At 49.1% G+C, this 17789-nt stretch overlaps 1 protein-coding gene across 4 annotated transcripts in view; it reads left to right on the plus strand.

Moving 5' to 3' along the window:
- TTLL11 (tubulin tyrosine ligase like 11) overlaps positions 1-17789 on the plus strand; it is a 225814-nt gene that overhangs the window by 172826 nt on the left and 35199 nt on the right. For all 4 annotated transcript variants that reach the window (XM_044264981.1, XM_044264982.1, XM_044264984.1 and 1 more), the window contains 2 exons: positions 8979-9230; positions 17143-17249. In XM_044264981.1, the coding sequence (XP_044120916.1) occupies positions 8979-9230; positions 17143-17249 (359 nt within the window). The remainder of the gene's footprint in view (positions 1-8978; positions 9231-17142; positions 17250-17789) is intronic.

Below are 17789 nucleotides of genomic sequence, written 5' to 3' on the forward strand. Positions count from 1 at the left end.
TTTATACAGAGAGGGAGGAATGTGGAGTTTGGAAGGCAAGGCCGGCCAGCAGCCCCAAGGGCTCTGCTCATGAGGTGAGCCCCATGGAGGGTGCCTTGGCAGCCGGTGCAGGCCAGGCGCAGAAGGAAGAACCCGTCTCCAGGTCCCTGTGCAAAGCTAAACACGGGGTCCAATCTTCTGTAGAAAGACAGCCACGAACCCCCTGGTGGGGTTAGAGCAGGGACTCCTCAGCCCTTTGGGTAAAAACAATTCTTCTCTCTGCCCTCCCTGCTCCTCCCTGCCCCCCAGAAGGGCCTGAAGCTTTTCATTCAGATTCAGAATTTTGGCCACTCTGGCAGTTCAGCTTTAGGCGTGGTGTTCTTTGTTTTGGGTTTTTTCTTCTTCTTCTTTTTTTTTTTTTTTTAAAAAAAAGGCTCTGGGCGGGAAGTCAGGAGAACTGGGTCTGTCTGCCCTTGCCACCACCTCTTGATGCCTCACCTCAAGCAAGGGTCTGCCTCAACTTCCCTGTATATTGCAAAAGAAAAATGGGGTGAGAAGACCCTCCCCCAGTGCCCCTTCTCATTCCACAGTTTAATTCTTTCTTTACGTGGGAAACAACAAATATTTTTTGTGACATCAGTAATCCTCAGGTAAGGGGCAGGTATCCAGTGAGGTCTGAGAAGAGGACTCATCTGGGGGATTTATTTCAGGTGGGACAAGAGACAAGTGCAGGGTGACCTGGCCAGCTTGCGGCGAGCGTCCCCAGACAGGGGAGCGGGAGGGCGGTCCAGGGTCTAGTTACATGAGTTGCCGGTAGAGCAGAATGTCAGAGAGTGGTTACAGAAACCCCATGGTCTCTGGGGTTCCCAGAGGGGTACGCAGATGTCTCCCCTCGATGGTGACTAGGCAGTGAGCCTCTTGAGATGATGGCATACAGGAGATAAAGACGGTGATTCAAATCCCAGAAGCTAACCGGTATCGAAGCCCTGTGCCAAGCCCGATGCAGGCACTTTCCCTGTAATTACATCAGCCCTATAGGTTAGGCGCCGTTGTTTTCCCCATTTTTGGTAAGAGGAAACTGAAGCTTTGGGGCTGGATGACTTGCCTGGGTCACCCTGCTCGAGCGTGCAGAGCTGGGGTTCCAGAGGACCACCCGGCTGGTGCCCCGTGGGGAGGAGTGGCTGGGCAGCCGCCCCGCGCCCCCCACCCACGTGACGGTGCGCTTCATTTACTCTGACTGCCCAAGACAAGAGAGCAAGGACGATGGCAAGACGCCGGCTCTGTGCGCAGGGGCCGAGCAGAGAGAGCTGTGTTCGAAAAGAAGCATCTTGCGATGTCTTTGTAAAATGAGCTGTCAGTTCCCTCATCCGGAAAATGAGAGGGCTGAGCCCCATGACCCTTGAAGGCCCTTCCAGCGCTGAAATAGCACGAGTTCTGGGTCTGTGGGAATGGGGGCACCGGAGGAAATCCTCGTGTGTGTCCTTTTGTTAACTCATCGCCTTGGCAGGAAGATGGTCCTGCTGCACCCCCGCCCCCGCCCCCGCCTGGTGGCTCAGGGAGCTCATCCCCAGCAGGGACCGAGACCCAGTCTGCTGCTGTGGCCGCTGGGCCCTTGTTAATTCATACCCGTGACAAACACGGTGCTTCTGTGACTCGTGGGAGGCTGTGATGGTAAAATAGGGATTGAGTGATTTGGCGACCAAAAGGGAACAGCCCCTCCAGGTAAGTGCTGTTGCTCCCAGGTCACCCCACTGAGGTCAGTTATAAGCCCCTGCCCTCTCCCAAGCAGATTCATCTGGACGCTTCATGGGTGGGCTGTGTTTTTGATCCTAAGCAATGCCGAAGTTTTGTACCGTCCCATCAGAAGTAAGAGACTTCTTTCCAGTCGGAGGTAAAAATGCATTTAGAGAAGGTGCTTAACCACAGTGAGTTGTAGCCTGATGGAGGGGAAAGCACCCTGGCTTTGAACTCAAGTGGGTCCAGGGGCAAATCCTCACCCGTAGCCCTGTAATAGCTGAGTGGCCTTTGGAAGGTAGGTTAACTTCTCTGAAGTTAATTTTTTGCATCACTTACAGTCTGTAAATCATAGGGTCATGGCCAGGGCTCGAAGGAGATCTGCAGGTATCCTGCCCGACTCCTGGTGCTCAGTGCCTGCTAAGTCCTCAGGCAAGGAGGAAGCATCATGCACTGTTTAGAAGCAAGGACTCTGGCCCCCCCTCGCTGGGTTTCTATCCTGGATTAGTCTGTGTCTTTGTATCTTAGTTTCCTCATCTGTAGAATGGGAGGAACAGTAACACCTACTTGGTGGGATTTCATCAAGGTTAAATTTTTTAAACCGCGGTTCCTAGCACATAGTAAGTGCCACCAGTGTCATCACCATGGTGTTTGTTGCTGTCACTGCCCCACCGTGCTGTGGAAGGAAGCCATCAGGGCAGGGGGCGGTGGCCAGAGGCACATTGCATGGACAGCGCAGGGAGAAATAGACCCGGCATCGGTCTTACAGGGCCTGGAGCATGGGACAGAGTTCCCTGACTGAGTCCTTCTCCTCATCAATTCTGGAAACACACGCTTCAGCCATGCTGTTGTCTCTTGTCTTCTCTTCCAATAGCATAGCGCCGCCAGCAAGCAAATGGGGGCCGTGGGATAGCCGAGAGTTATCCAGAGACAGAGCTGGGCTATCTGGTGGTTCCATTTATTTTTAGTGACTTCATCCTCCAGCTCTTTAAATTAGCTGCTGGGCTAATTTAAGGCACTTCTGTGGTACATGGGTAGCAGTTTCTTCAGGAATGACAATGTGCATTTGAAGTCCCAAGTGACTGCGGGGACAGGAGTCAGCCACGTGGCAGGGAAACGAGTCTGCCTACCTCCTTTTGCCAGTGCGGCACCACTGCCCACCAAGGCTCTCCTGCCAAGCCCCGGATTGCCTGGGAACCTGATCCTGGGTGTTCTATCGCTTTCTGTCCCTCCGTGATCCAGCAGTTGCCATATCCACTTCCTTTCACCCAAATCAGTGATTCTTAGACCTTAGCCTGCATCGGAGTCGGCCACGGGGCCGGATAAGCAGAGTGCTCGGCCCACTCAGTGTCTGAGTCTGTGGGCCTGGGGTGGGCCAAGAATTGGTATGCCTGACAAGTTCTCAGGCAGTGCTGAGGCAGCTGGTCCAGGCCATATGCTTTCAGAACCATTGACCTAGAATGTTGCAGGAGCTTCCTAGCATCACCCACGCCCCTTCCTTGATTACTGCTGGCGGGCTCCTTCACCTTTACCAGACTTCTGATTTTGCCCCTCCCTTCTGATCTCCGACACCACCAGATCCAAGAGGTCTGACATCCAAGGTCCTGTAAGACCCACAACAGCCTCCTTCCGTGCCTACTACCAGGACCCGGCAAACCGACCTCCTTCCATGTGCCCGAGGTCCTTCTCTGCATGCTCCCCTGGCCATCTTCACCTGACTCACTCACTGTTTACACATGGGTCTTGTCTTCCCCACTTGGTCACACACGTCTGGCCAGTAAGAACCTCGGCCAGCTCACCCATGTATCCAAGGCCCCTGGGACAAGGAAATGCTTGGGAAATAGTTCATGAACAAATAAATTATTGAAGGCATGAGGAACTAAAAATGGAAATTATTTCTCTGAGAGAATTCATGTACTTTCTCTGAAATTGGAATCTAACGTTGCTTTATCTGCCTTCCTGTCTTATTAATTTCTGGGGAACTATAGTATATGCCTAAGAAAAAAGTCTTTGGTTTGATTTGGGTCAACTTAGCGCCAAAACAAAAATCAAATTGGCACAAAACTCTCTACTGAGATAAGTATGGAACATGTAGTGATATAGTCCTAAGTATGAATTCTGTTTCCACTACTGACTTGGGATGCTGGGAGTGTTCTGGTTCTCTGGATCTTGGGTTTCTAATCTGTAAAATGGCACTAGTTTCTACCTACTTCATAGAACTGTTACGAGGAATGCTGAGATAGCATAAGTAAGCTGCTTGGCCCAATGCTTGACACAGTACATCCCTGATAAATAGGATTTCCAGGAAAAATAGAGAAAGGTGGTTTTAATAACAAAGAATCCCATTTTATTTGAAAAACGATAATAGAGAAAACTTTCCAGAATTTTAATGAGCCAAGGATATACCAAATTCAATAATTAAAAAAAAAAATTACCTCAAAGGACTAGTAAGCTTGATTTATGTTTTCTTTACCAGTCACTTTTATTTCATAAACCCGACGGTTCCATTAAAATGCCATTAAATAAAAGCAGGGTTTTACAGTATTTGCGATAACTTGGATCTCGATGTAATCATTGGAATTAGCTCCAGCAAAGATACCGTTTCTCGTTGTTTTATTCCGTCTTCTAGACCAGCTACATCTTTTACTGCCTTCTTCCGGTTGAGTGAAACACTCCCCCTGTATTTGTGGTTTTGAGTATGGAAATGGTATCTGTGGCTTTGAAGGCCCTTTTCATCTTGAGCTTATTAATTGGGATTCAGGAAGGAAGGGAAATGGTAGTCAGCCAGTAAACACAGCAGCCCTTGAAGGAAATGTGAGGGGCTCACGTTAAAGAGAAAAAACCCTCATTCTGTGCAGCTCTGGGCATAGGGCAGGGCTCGGGCTGAGGACACTGGTGGGAGACATTCTCTGACATGCACATCATTGGCAAAACTTGCCCAGCCCGAGAGGTTCCCTGGAGGGGCAGGGTCCCCATCACCTGGGCAAGCCTGGCCAGAGGCCACCAGGACCCTGGGCCATCTGCTAATTAAAGGAGCCCCTGGGGCTAGTGGCCTTATCTGCCTGGAATTAAAGTTTCCTCTCTGAAACGGCACTGTCATGGAAATGTTCTGGAACTAGATAGAGGTGATGGGTACATGACATTGTGAATGTGCTAAATGCCACAAAGTTGTACACTTTAAAGTGTTTTTTTTTTTTTTTTTATGTTGTATACAGTAGACCACATCCGAGGAAATAGATGACATCATTGGACAGAAGGACCTCCAAGGCTGCTGCCAGCTGTGACATGTTATGTTTCTGGGAGGGATGATGTTGCCTAGGGACTGACCACCATGTCCCATTTGGTCAAAGACAGGCCACACAGACATTCAGCTGAGGGGGTGGCTGATTGAATTACGATTCGGGCTTAATACCGAACATCGCACAGCCATGAGAAATTACGCTCCCAAAACATATCTAATGCCATGAGAAGACACTCATGATGTCATTACAAAGAAGGTTCTATGCTACGTGGAATGTGATCCTAACTTTACAAACATCAGTAAGAAACCAAAACACGGTGGTGTTTATCCTTGACCTGTGGCTGACAATGACTTACATTCTTTTATACATTTCTCAAAATGTCTACAAAGAGCTTGGATGACTATTTTAATCTAAAAACACTATTTAAAACACAACGTAAATAACCGTACATTGGATTCTGTGACCTCCCCCCCACCCCACCCCGTGAATCTTGCTGCACTGTGGAGCAGTGGAGTGGCAGTGGGTGAGCCGGAAGGCTTGGTTGGAAGGACAGATTTTTAATTCTGGTTCAGTCGTAGCAAACCTTGCTGCCTCTTGGTGTCTTCACCTGGAACAGGGGCATAAAAATAACAGTCACGTCACAGGGCTTTGCGAAGAGCGGATGAGACAATGAAGATGGGGCGGCTGATTGGGAAGAGTTCTGAGCTCTCTCCTTCGGCACTGAGCGCATGCAAACTGTACATTTCCAAATCTTCCCTCTAACAAAAACTTAATGAGTGCTTCTAAAGTCAGTGATTGCCACTTAGCCAGGAATTGAAGAGCTAATCTCCAGAAACACTGCTACTCTTCCCTTAACTGTCTTCCTATAACCTTCATGTGAAAACATTTCATTTCATCTGAAAAGTAACCACCTGACTTCTATTTACTGTTCTTGAACTCAAGGAGATGATGCTGAAACCGGCTTGGCTGGAGGGAGATCGCATCCCACCTGGGAAAGGTGTTTCTCCCCGGGAATCAGGCCTCTCCTTGGTGGGCGAGGCTTTGTTTTCCCCAGAACCATCCATACAGGGCTGAACTTTAAAAGGGGTTTTCCTGGGGCGCCTGGGTGGCTCAGTCAATTGAGTGTCTGACTCGATGTCTGCTCAGGTCATGATCTCAGGGTCTTGGGATCAAGCCCCGCATGGGGCTCTGTGCTCAGCGGGGAGTCTGCTTGGAATTCTCTCTCTCCCTCTTCCCCCGCCCCTCCCCCAGCTCGATCTCTCACACACATTCTCTTTCTCTAAAATAAACAAATAATCTTTTAAAAAAAGAAAAGAAAAAGGTGGGGTGGGCAGTTCTGGTTCCGTCTTCATTCTATCATTGCTTTGAGACCCGTGCCAAGACCCAAGACCCACGCGGAAGGATCTGCAAACAGAACTCACAGCCCTTGACTCACACAAGGGGTTTCTCTTTCTCAGGGGCTGACTCCTTGACCCAGAATAGAGAGAAGATCCTTAGGGCAGGGCTGTCAAGCTTGCTGTTTCTCTATCAAACCTCTTCCCCGTTAAAAAGACCCTATGGTGTACAAAATATCATAACCTTGGTATTTTCTCTGAGACCCGCCTGGCCTTTAAAAGCAAACTCCCAATTCAACAAATTCGATGAAACATCTCCCAAGCACCTGAAGCGATCCAGGTTGAAACCGAGTTGAATGAGAGAGAAAGAGTTGGATGAGTTAGAGTTGAATGAGATGTGAGGGAGGGACCAGCGTCTAGACAAATGCCGGGCCGCTTGGGCAGAGGAACCAAGGAGCAAGTCTGAGAAACAGGAGCGGGGCCAGGCAGAGAGTCATCAGCACGATCAAGGAGACATCTGAGCTGGCTCTGGAAGTGGAACAGAAATGTGCCAGGCAGCCAGGGCTAGGGGGAGGCCTCAAAGGCCAAGGAAAGCAGGTATAAAGATACCAATATGGCCCAACTTCGTGACTGATGGTGTGCTTGGAAGTGGGAGCACAGGGAATGAGGCCATTTAATAAAGGAAAGAGTAGAAAATGGCCTTGGTGTTGAGCTCAAGACATGGTTCTAAATTTCCTGCAGTTGGCCAGTTGGGCAGTATTTACCGACCAAGTACAAAGCGCTCAGGGTTCTGTCTCAGGAGTGGACGCAGGTTATGGATGGAAATGGTTACACCGGTTCCCAGACCAGCTGTGGGTGGCACAGTGGAGGGGAAGGTGTGATGAGCTCCAAGGGCAGAGGGAGGCACCGGAGGGAAGAGAGCTGGGCGTCCAGTGAGCTCCGAGTCTCTGGCCCAGACCAGACCAATGGGCAGCAGGGTAGGGTGGCAGGGCGTGCCCAAGGCCTTTGAGGGTATAGTGTGTCTAGGACAGTGATAAGAAATGAGGAGGATGGAGGAGAAATCGAGGGGGGCCTGGAGTGCCAGAGTGAAGAGTATGAACTTCACTGTAGGCACTTGGGAAATCAGTGGAGAGTTGTAAGGGACAACCCAGCCAGGTTTGCTTTAGAAGAGGTGCCTCAAGGGGTGGTTGGGTAGCTCAGTCGATTGGGCATCTGACTCTTGGTTTCAGCTCAGATTGTGATCTCAGCGTTGTGGGATCAAGCCCAGCGCTGGCCTCCACGCTGAGCGCTAATCATGGAAGCTGCTTGGGATCCTCTCTCTCTCCCTCTCCCTCTGCCACTACCCTCCCACCCCACCTCCACTTGCGCTCACTCTCTTAAAATAATAATAATAATTAAAAGATTTTAAAAATAAGAAAAGTAAAAAAGAAGAGGGGCCTTGGTGCCAGTGTCTATGGGTCTATGGATGAGAAAGGCTGGACGCTGTTGATACAGTCTAGGAAAGAGTTGACAAGGGCCAGCAGGGGAGAGCAGAGCTGGTTTCAAGAGATACTGAGGACTTAGGACAGGTGGCAGAGACAGAGGGAGAGGAGGACTGTCATTTACCCCGACGTGTCCTGCTTGGGTAGCTAGCAGATGGGGGTGACGTCCAGGGAGACGGGGAATGTAGACTTGAGGTGAAGGAAATGGACATTCCGGCCTGGGGGGCTGGGGCCATCCTGAAGCAGCAACAGGTGGTAGTTGGACATGTGGGTCTGGAGGTGAAAAGAACATTCCAGGCCAGGGACGCCTGGGTGGTGCAGTTGGTTGGACGACTGCCTTCGGCTCAGGGCGTGATCCTGGAGTCCCGGGATCGAGTCCCACATCGGGCTCCCAGCTCCATGGGGAGTCTGCTTCACTCTCTGACCTTCTCCTCGCTCATGCTCTCTCTCACTGTCTCTCTCTCTCAAATAAATAAATAAAATCTTTAAAAAAAAAAAAAAGAATATATTTAAAAAAAAAAAAAAAAAAAGAACATTCCAGGCCAGAGGTGGGTATGTGAGTGTTATTAGTTGTGGAATTCTCTTGAATATCAAAAGAATTTCAGAATAAAATATCCAGATTCAGGAATCACAACACTATAATCATTTTTTTTTTTTTTGGTATGAGTTCCAAATAAGAAAATAGTTAAGCTCGAAAACATAATTGTGCCTATTCCTAGAATTGGATAGCTGATGTATCTTTGCAAATTGTTCATTGAACTGTGCTTCTGGCTTCTTGCCAGCCCCCAATGAGATTTTCATATTTCTTAATTATTCAATTACTACCCACAAGTAGGAGTTTGAAATCAAACCTAGGCTGCTCCGTAACAGTATTCTCTTGATTCATGAGTGCGGTAAAGGAGAATGTCCGTATTGGGAATCTGGGGTGAGAGAACAGAGGAAGTGGAAGCTTCCACAGGACTCCACAGAGTCCTGACTCTGTCCTGGGTTCGAGTCCCGGCCTTGTCCCACGCTAGCTGTGTGAGCTTGGGGACCTTGTTTCTCTGAGGTCAGGTTTCTGGTCTGTACAATAGAAATAGAGAGAGCGTTCACACCTCCCGAGGTTGCGGTGAGTGTAGAGAAAGGAGAGTGGCTGAGGGAAGGTGCTCTACCTACTGCCACACCCCCTCCAGATGCTGGTCATGTCCCTCATTGCTTGTGTTCTGCAGGTCTCAGAAGCTTAAGCAGCCACGAGCTGTGAAAGAAGAGCCTTCTGACAGCGAGCTGGCCAGCGCCTCTGACGCCAACCCCAATCCCGAAGCACACCTGCCCTCCATCTGCCTCAAGCAGGTGTTCCCCAAATACGCCAAGCAGTTCAACTACCTGCGCCTGGTGGACAGGATGGCAAATTTGTTTATCCGGTTCCTGGGGATCAAGGGGACAATGAAGCTGGGACCAACAGGCTTTCGGACTTTTATCAGGTCAGTGAGACCAGCCCCTCCGGCTTGGGATTCGGGCAGGGTGCAGTGGAACCCCACATCTGACTGGTCCCATCACCCATGACTGTTCCTGGGGGAGCCCATCTGTGCTGCGAGGTTGGTGCCCCAATTTGGGTCAGATTGCTCTGGAGGCTGACCCTGTCCCCTCCTGTTTGCTGAGTGAGTTCATGAATGTGACAGATGGGATGGCATGAAAACACAAGGCGGTGCTACCTTGAATCAGGTCCTTAAACCACAGAGAAGTCATTGTCCCCTGGACCCAGACAGACCTTGTAGCTCTTAAGCTGGGGTGATGTTCTCCCAGAGGTATGTGGCTGCAGGCTGAGCGCTTATGAAGCCACAGCAAAGAAACAAGGCACATCTGCCCCAAGTGTCCATTTCAGGAGAGAAAAGTTAAATAATTCAGTGGATAAATAATTTAATGTATTCATCCTAATATAAAGATAACCCGATTGTATCATCAAGTACAATACAAAATCTGCATGAAGTGTAAACATAAGACATGAGATAAAGCAAGTGGGTTTTTGCCACAAAATAACCCCTGCCTCTTGATCATTCATCCACTTGCCTCTACTCTCCGGGGCACTTTGGGGCGGCACAGGACTAAGTCCCTGAGACAGAACTCACTAGGCGCGTAAGCCTGGGGCAAGTTAGAAACCACCTCTGAGTCTCGGTGACCCTACAAAATGGGGAGGAAGCCAGCTATACGCCAGGATTGGGTGTCCCCCACCTCGAAGAAGCTCTCTGCCAGCATTCGGGGCTGCTTTTCTGCTCCTTGTTGGTTTTCATGTTTCTACCTTCCACCTCAAAGTCACATCCTTCATAGTTTTATTCACTAAAGCAAATAATTAGAAGACTTGAATTGGAAACATTCTGTTGTACAATTTTCTCCAAATGAATTCTATAAACTCCAACTCTGGCTCTCTCTGTTCCTGATGGGACAGCACACAGAAGACACGGTCAGTGTTCAGAAGAATTGGTAGGAATCTTTGCTGTTTCAGGAAACCTGAGTTAGGACTTACACGGTGATCTGCAGTCAAATGCTCTACCACTGAGCTATACCCCCTTACACGGTGATCTGGAGAAGGCCTCTGTGTCCTCTTAGGGTGAGGGGGCAGAGGAAAGCCCAGCGGAAAGAGCCCAGGCTTTGGGTCTGGCTCCTGAGTGAGGCACATCACTTAATAGCTGTGCGGTTTTGGGGCAAACCCCTGGCCTTCTCCAAGTCTCGGTTCCCTCATCTGAACATGGGACTAATCCCTCCTGCTTATCAGGGTTATTATGAGGTTGGGATGCAACACATCCTGAAGCACCTGGCCCAGAGCCTGGTTAACAGGAGCTATTTGCTGAGTGGGGGGGTCTTGTACGATTATTTCCATTACGCAGCGGGAATTCTCAACAAAGTCAAGAGACACATGTTGTTACTTCCCTGAGAATACTACCCGATACCTTCTGACTTGTTTAGGAATTGCATCTGTCTCATAGTAAAAGATCCTCATCTGTAAGTGCTTTAAAATAGTGAGATTGATTTTCTCTCATATAGGAGGAAGTTTGGCATGGGGGTGTTCAAGGGCTGGTTAATGACTCCACAATGTGATCACACCCCACTTCCTGTCTTCCTGTCCGTCCATCCTAAGCATGGGTTTTTCAAGCTTCAGGCTTGCCTTGATATCACAAGATAGCTGCTCAAAATCCAGCCATCATGGTCGAGTTCCAGTCAGGAAGAAGGGAGAAGAGAGATGTCAGATGCTTCCTTCTAACTCCTAATAACCGTCTACTGAAACCTAAGAGATGGGGGAGAACAGTGAAGATTTGGGAAAAAATAACATAGTGAAAGAATCACAGTCTCAGCTGCCTCCAGGGGTTGGGCCAGAAGCGGAGGCCAGCAGGTGGATTCTGGAAGGATGGGGAGGGCCGGGCTACGGCAGCCTGAGGAACACATGCCCCAGCTAAAGGAAAGGCTGTCCTGGGCACATATCACCAGAGCTTTTGAGTTTTCAAGAGAAGCTAGAAATGCTGATTTTTATGTAAAATCTCAAGACATGTCTATCAATGCGGCGATTCAGAAAATAATTTCTAAACACTGTGTGGGTTCGAAGGGTGACTGCCCATAGAAACCACCAGTGTGTGAGCGCTGGCAGGGGAGGCAAGGGACATGCTGAGGGGACTACTATGTTCACACCCGATTTTGAGAAGAAAACGGAACTGAGAATGGTTCTAGCAAAGGGGGATTCTAAAACACTCTCAGATGGGAACTGGATGATGTTGAAAACATCGCTACAAATCTGTCCATGTATGATAAGCTTTATGATTCTTTCCATCATTTTCTCTCTATAATTAAGGGCATTTGCATGTAAAACTGGTTATTGTCAGGTTTGAGGCCCTTAGGTCTTATAGCCATCATTCCCAGTCCGCGGCCAGCACTGTCGGTGGGAGCGACAGTGACCATGGCGACCGCGAGCAAGGAGAACAATGTCTTCAGGTGAGAGTAGACGGCCAGAGCAGGATTTGGACAGTGAACCCCTCTCCCGTCCCTCCATACCCTCCCAGTCAATGTCCTGCGTAATTAAAGATGTGGGAAGAAGTGGAGAAAACGTTGCACAACTGTTAATAGATTTTTTTTTTCCTTTTGAAATATACTGACAAATCCCAACAGCAACTTAATCGTAAAAGATGATATTCTTTGCACTTGGATTTATCGAAGTAAGTTCGGTCTTGCCAGCTAAATTTAACAGCAAGCATTTTCTCTTGCTAACAACCATTCTCTCTCTCCTTTCCACTGCAGTTTAAATTTTGCTTCATTATGAATTAATAATATTTATGCCATATGTTAAATCGAGCCAAGTGCCCTTCTCTGGAGCACTGCACAAGAGACATATTTGCTGGTGAGATATATACTCTCTCCCGTCTCCCACGCAAACACAGAAGCTGAACTTGGCTTTCACCTGGACGACCCACTCTTTTTCTCCGAGTTCCTTAAAGAGAACTGGAGGGAACAAAATAAACATCCGACCGAATTTATTTCCAGTGACCATCTCTCATAGTGTGCTGTGTAGATCAGCCGTTTTAGGAGTGAATTATGCTAATGCCAGTCTGGCCACATTCTATTTTTCTTTTCTACCAAGAAATGAGAAATAATGAACTGTCATTCCCTTGTCTAGACTTAACTCATCGAACCAGCTTTCCGTGCCGTTTTCTCAAGAGGCACATAATAGTAGCACATATTACCATGAATTAAGCGCCTCTTTTCTCTCTCTCTCTCTCTCTCTTTTTATGTCATAATAATTCCTGGGGCGTGGAGACTTCTCTTTCTCTGAGAAATAGAAATTAACTGATTCTTCAGTTTGACAGCTTTCTTTGAGAGAAATGCATTTTTGCCAGTTTCCTTCCATTGGATTACTAATCTGGGGGCCATGCTATGTAATTTACTAAGAACACGTTCTGCAAACGTAGCCTCTTATCAGGATCCAACATCAGTCTGCACGTGCTGCGTTTCCCGTTTCCACAGCGGGCAGATTAAACCATTTGCCAGAACCGGGTTCGTTTCGAGGAAAGGGAGACGGCTCCTTGGCACCTGGAGCATTTGCTTTCTGCTTCATGTGAGGGTAGTCCGCTTGGAGAGCCCTGCTCAGGCCCTTTGTGGTGTCTGATCCTATTCTCCTTTTAAATTAGAGAATGGTTTTTCTCTTTTTTCCCCCTTCCACTCCCTTTGCTCGTAGGGAGATATTAATATGTTTCATAATGGGTAGCTGTGGGGGGTTTTATGCTCTGAGAGGCAACGTGGTGTGTTAGAATGTTCTGGAAGAAAAGTATAAAGGGCCCCCCCCAGTCATTAACTCCTCCGTGACTTTGAAAATCCCCCTGTTCTGTGATGATCTCTTTCCAGTAATACTGTGAGATGCTATGCTTAGGATTCAGTCACCTTTAAAAAAATGTATTTTCTAAACCAGAGTTATCATTTTTCCCTCCTATTTAGTGTTGGTTTGGTGTTTTTTTTTTTTTTAATTAGCAAATATTGATCATTTGTTAGCTTTCACCTTATGGAAAACTCTCCAGGAGAAATAAGCTGTTTTTCTTTCACAGAGAAGGATGAACACAAAAGAAATTCTATAAATGGGATTTTACAGTGTGGAAAAAGTTGGTTTCTAAATTTCCCATGTGATGTCAGTAGTTGTTGAGAGGAAATGGGGATGATAATTTCAGATCTTTCTATACATGGGCTCCTAATGAACTTGAATGATTTGTGATTATCTCCTATCATGTGTGCCCAAATCCCTTTGATTCTGGGGGAAAAAAAAACCAAAGAAGAAAAAACATTTCTTCAAAATGGCTCTGTGTCATGGAGGAAGGCTAGGAGCTGTCCTTGACTACTTCTCCGTATGTGCCAGGCACTGAGCTACTCCTTAAAATGGCTTTGAAAGGTGAGTAGTCTTATCTTCATTGTACAAATCAGGAAAGAACCTTAGTGACTCGTTCAAGGTCACATAGCAAAGTCAAGATTCAAACTCCTGTGCATTTGTCTCTGAGCTCTTTTTGTCCCAAGCACCTCTCCAGACTATCCTTTGTCAAGAATTGTCCTGGCTTCTCCTGTTACCATATTGCTTGGACTACTCTTCCACGGAAGAATGTATCCCTCCACTCCTTAGTCATTTCAGGAATTTCATCCCAGGGCACAAGGGGAAATGGTTCAAATGATTAAGAGCTACCAAGGCTTCATGTTTTCTACCCCAGACTCTGAGGTCACTTCCTCCCTCCGAGAATGGCATCCAAGACAAGTTCAGCTCTGCACTACTCACTGGGCTCAGAATCCCACCTACTCATAATGGGCACAAAATTCATTCTGTAGTGATCGATGGATAGATGCAAAATTCATTCTAAACATGTTGTTACAAGGAGGCACTCCCTGTTTGGGTCAACTGAGAATATTTGGTGACCATGGGGACAAACCGAGGAGACTCTGTCCCCAAAAGACCCTGGTTGTCTTCCCCAGCCTTAGATCCCAAAGTTCCCCCCACAGGGCCTCTCTAGAGGCTCCCACTTTGCCAGACCCACCTGAGACTTTGCCTTGAATCCTGGGTTCTTCCTCCAGCCCTGGGCTGGGTCATCTCACGACTTCTCCCTGAAGCTCCTTAATCCACGACTCTCTCCTCCAGGGTAGGACTAGATGTGAATCCCAGCCGTGTGATCTTGGGCAAGTCACGTCCCTGCTCTTCAGTCTCATCTTACCTGTCATTGAAATGGGACTAAGAATACTTCCATCACAGAGTGGTTATGAAGATCCAGGGAGCCAATGGGCAGGAGAGGGCCTGGCCTATGGATGGGTACCCAAGAAATGCCTTCAGAAGCAAAATTCTTTTAAAGCATCTCCTGTCTCCTGCAGCCAGCATGGGTTTCCCCCCTTCCCCTGTCCAGGCACCAGATATAGCAACCAAATGTGTTTGTGGGCATCACTAGGGAGGATGAGTTACCTTGGAACAAGGATAAATGGAGAATTCTCTTTGGTAAATTACGGCTCCTGCTAAAGGTTTGACACTGCTATTTTCTACCTGTTAGAAAAAAATAACTATATACCAGTGGTCAGTTTGGTTTCCCTTTTTATACTCCATTAACCCACAGAGCAAGCCGGGCAGAGCTCCTTCCCCATGGGGGAGCAGGTAGTCAGGAGGACACCGATATGATAATTAGGGGAACAGGGTGGCTCTTCCTAATGAAGCTTTGAAAAATGAGCAGTGTGGGTTGTCAGCACACCCCGGGAGAAGCTGGAGCATCGTCTCCAGCGGAACCCAATAGAGATAGCCATCTTGGTGACAGGCGACGTGAAAAGCTCTGCGTCCATCGACATGTTGTTACCAGGGCTCAGTAACTGTGCGCTGATGTGTTTGAAGTCCGCCACTGGTGACTTGTGATTGAAATACGGAGCAGGAGCCCAGGAGCGGGAGGTGAATTGATGGCCTGGGAAATACTGGTGGGAAAGAAAGGAAGGAAGAGGGAGGGACAGAGAGAGGGAGCAAGCAGGTGTGCTGGCATACACGGAACACCAATGTCATCTGGGCACCCTGCCGGGCACACATCCAGCCACCACGGTCAGGGGTGTTCATGGGTTTGGAGAGGGGCTTTGGGGTGCCCAAATCCTGCTTGCCAATCAGCCCCTCTCCTGTGGGGTTCCTAAGGGAGCTATTCACATGAGGGCTAATGACAAGTGGGAAATCAAAGAACCACTTTATCATTAGCTGGGGCAGTGGATGAGGATATGTTCAGAGAGTTAAAAGCATCACTGAATGTAGTGCAGGCAGACAGCTGGCTCAGAGGTCTAGCTTCGGGATTCCCAGGGCAAACCCAGCCTGTGTTGGGACTCGCTTCCCAGCACGACCCTGTTCAGAAAGGTGGTGTGTCTGGACAAGGCAAGGCCTCCCTTTAGTCTGGCCAGAGAACTTGGGCTTGCATACCCAGTCAGTCTGACTGGCGAGCACCAAATCTCCAGAATGGACAGGGCCACTTGCTGAAAGGGCAGCCCCAAGCAGCCTCTGAAGGGTCCACATTCGAGCCCTGGAATAGGAATTGGGAAAGGAGGGAGAGAGAGGGAGGAGAAGCAACAACTGCCGGCCCCCGGGTACCAGGCACATGCTGGGTTCTTGGCGTGTGCTGCCTCATCTCATCCCAGCCCCCACGCGGGCGGTAGTCTTCCCTTCTTTTTAGGTATCAGCAAATAGAGGCATCGAAGGTTTAAGTAAATGCTCACAGTCACACAGCTAGAAAAAGCCAGAGCCAGCATTTCAATCCTGGTCTGTCTGATGCCCAAATCACGCTCTTTTCAGTGTGCCAGACTGCCTCCCCACATCTCCAGACCCGAAAAACACAAACCACAAAAAACAAAATGAAACAAAACCAAGAGGGGAGGGGGAGGATTGCAAACACGCCTCTGTGCCCAGACGGGGAGCTGATGTGGGACTGAAAACCTGGTTATCTGAGCCTCTCTGCACGGAGGAAATAAACTAGGGGAACTTCTGAACTCTGAGGCCAGCCCGTCCCTGCCCCTGCCATTTCCAGTTGACTCCCCAAAGTCAGGAATGAGCGTGGAGGGGCGCCACAGCACCGTGCCTCAGCCCGTGCAAAGGGCGTGGGCTAGCCGTGCTCGTCTGTGCTGGGAGTCTTGGGCTTGCCGTGGCTGTTTGGGGCCCGTGTGACATCTCAGGGGACAGATTTAGATAGGAGCAGTGCAGGAACCTCAAGCCCCTGCCTGTAGGTTTGGGCCCAGGGACTCATCGCGTGAGCATTCCAGCGGGGACTCACTTCTGGATGGCAGCGATGTCTTCTGTCTGAACTCGTGACATAGCTGTTTTCTTTGGGTCCCCCAGCGGGTCACTCTAACCCAAAAGACACTGGTAAGAGAGCAGAGCACCCAGGTCCGGCTTTTCTTTCTCCTCTTAGAGACCAAGGGATACAGAGGCAAAGACAGGCATAGAGACAATTTCTGAAACATGGGATTCTCATTCCCCCTCGGGGCGGGCAGAGACCTCCACCGGGAGGTGTTAGAAGAGGTCAAACACAGCGACTGTTTTGTAAGGATGGAACCTGAGGCTCAGGAACGGGAGATGGATTCTCTAGGGCGGTCAGTTTCCAAGTGGCAGAGCCAGATTCAACTCGAGACATGCCATCCTCAAGTCCTGGCTCTTTCCAGCCCTTTAGAATGGACCAAATGACAGAAACCCACATAATCTATCCTTCGATTACATTTTCGGCCTTCTTTTCCACCACCCCAGCCGTACGCCCATCGCTAATTCCAGCTGTGGGAAGGCGGGGCCTCCAGGCAGGACCCCCAGCCTGGGGAAGGCGTGGAGGCAAACGGAAGAGGCCGCACCCCTTCTAGCAGTAATATGTCCCCTCCCGTCTTTGGCAGGAACTGCAAACTCAGCAGCAGCAGCTTGTCCATGGCGGCCGTGGACATCCTCTACATTGACATCACAAGGAGGTGGAACTCCATGACGCTGGACCAGCGGGACTCGGGTAGGCACCTAAGGACTGGCCTCCGCCCTATCTAGTGGGAGTCCAGAGGGTGGGCGGGACCCTTTGGGTTTTTTCTTATTCAGGGTCAAGTTGGGAAAAGAGGAGGGTTACCGCGTCAGCTCTAGACATCGCTAGAGGGATTGAGCTGAACTTGAATTCAGGAGCCTGAATTCCTCCACCAAGGCTGTGCCCACTCAAATTCAAATGCCACCATTAGAATTCCTTGTCTCTGCTTAAGGCTTTGATTATACTCGCTTAATCGTTCATGTGCTCATCTCTTGGCACACATGTACTAGCGTGTGCTGGGCCAGGCCCTGGATAGACGGGAGGGAGGAGCACTTGGCTCTCACTCACTGTAGACCAGGGAGGCAGAGGAGAGCCCAGTGCTGGCATGCCGTGTTGTGTGCTGGTGTGGAGTGGGGCGCAGGGAGGGGAGCCCAGCGGAGGAGATCCTGTGGAGGGAGGCCTTAAGAAGACTTCTTGGAGAAGGGTGAGTGGGAGAAGCCAGTGAACAGGGCAGTATGGACCCCTCTGGCAGGC

This window comes from Neovison vison, chromosome 9, assembly GCF_020171115.1.
Source record: "Neovison vison isolate M4711 chromosome 9, ASM_NN_V1, whole genome shotgun sequence".
NCBI classification, from domain to species: domain Eukaryota; kingdom Metazoa; phylum Chordata; class Mammalia; order Carnivora; family Mustelidae; genus Neogale; species Neogale vison.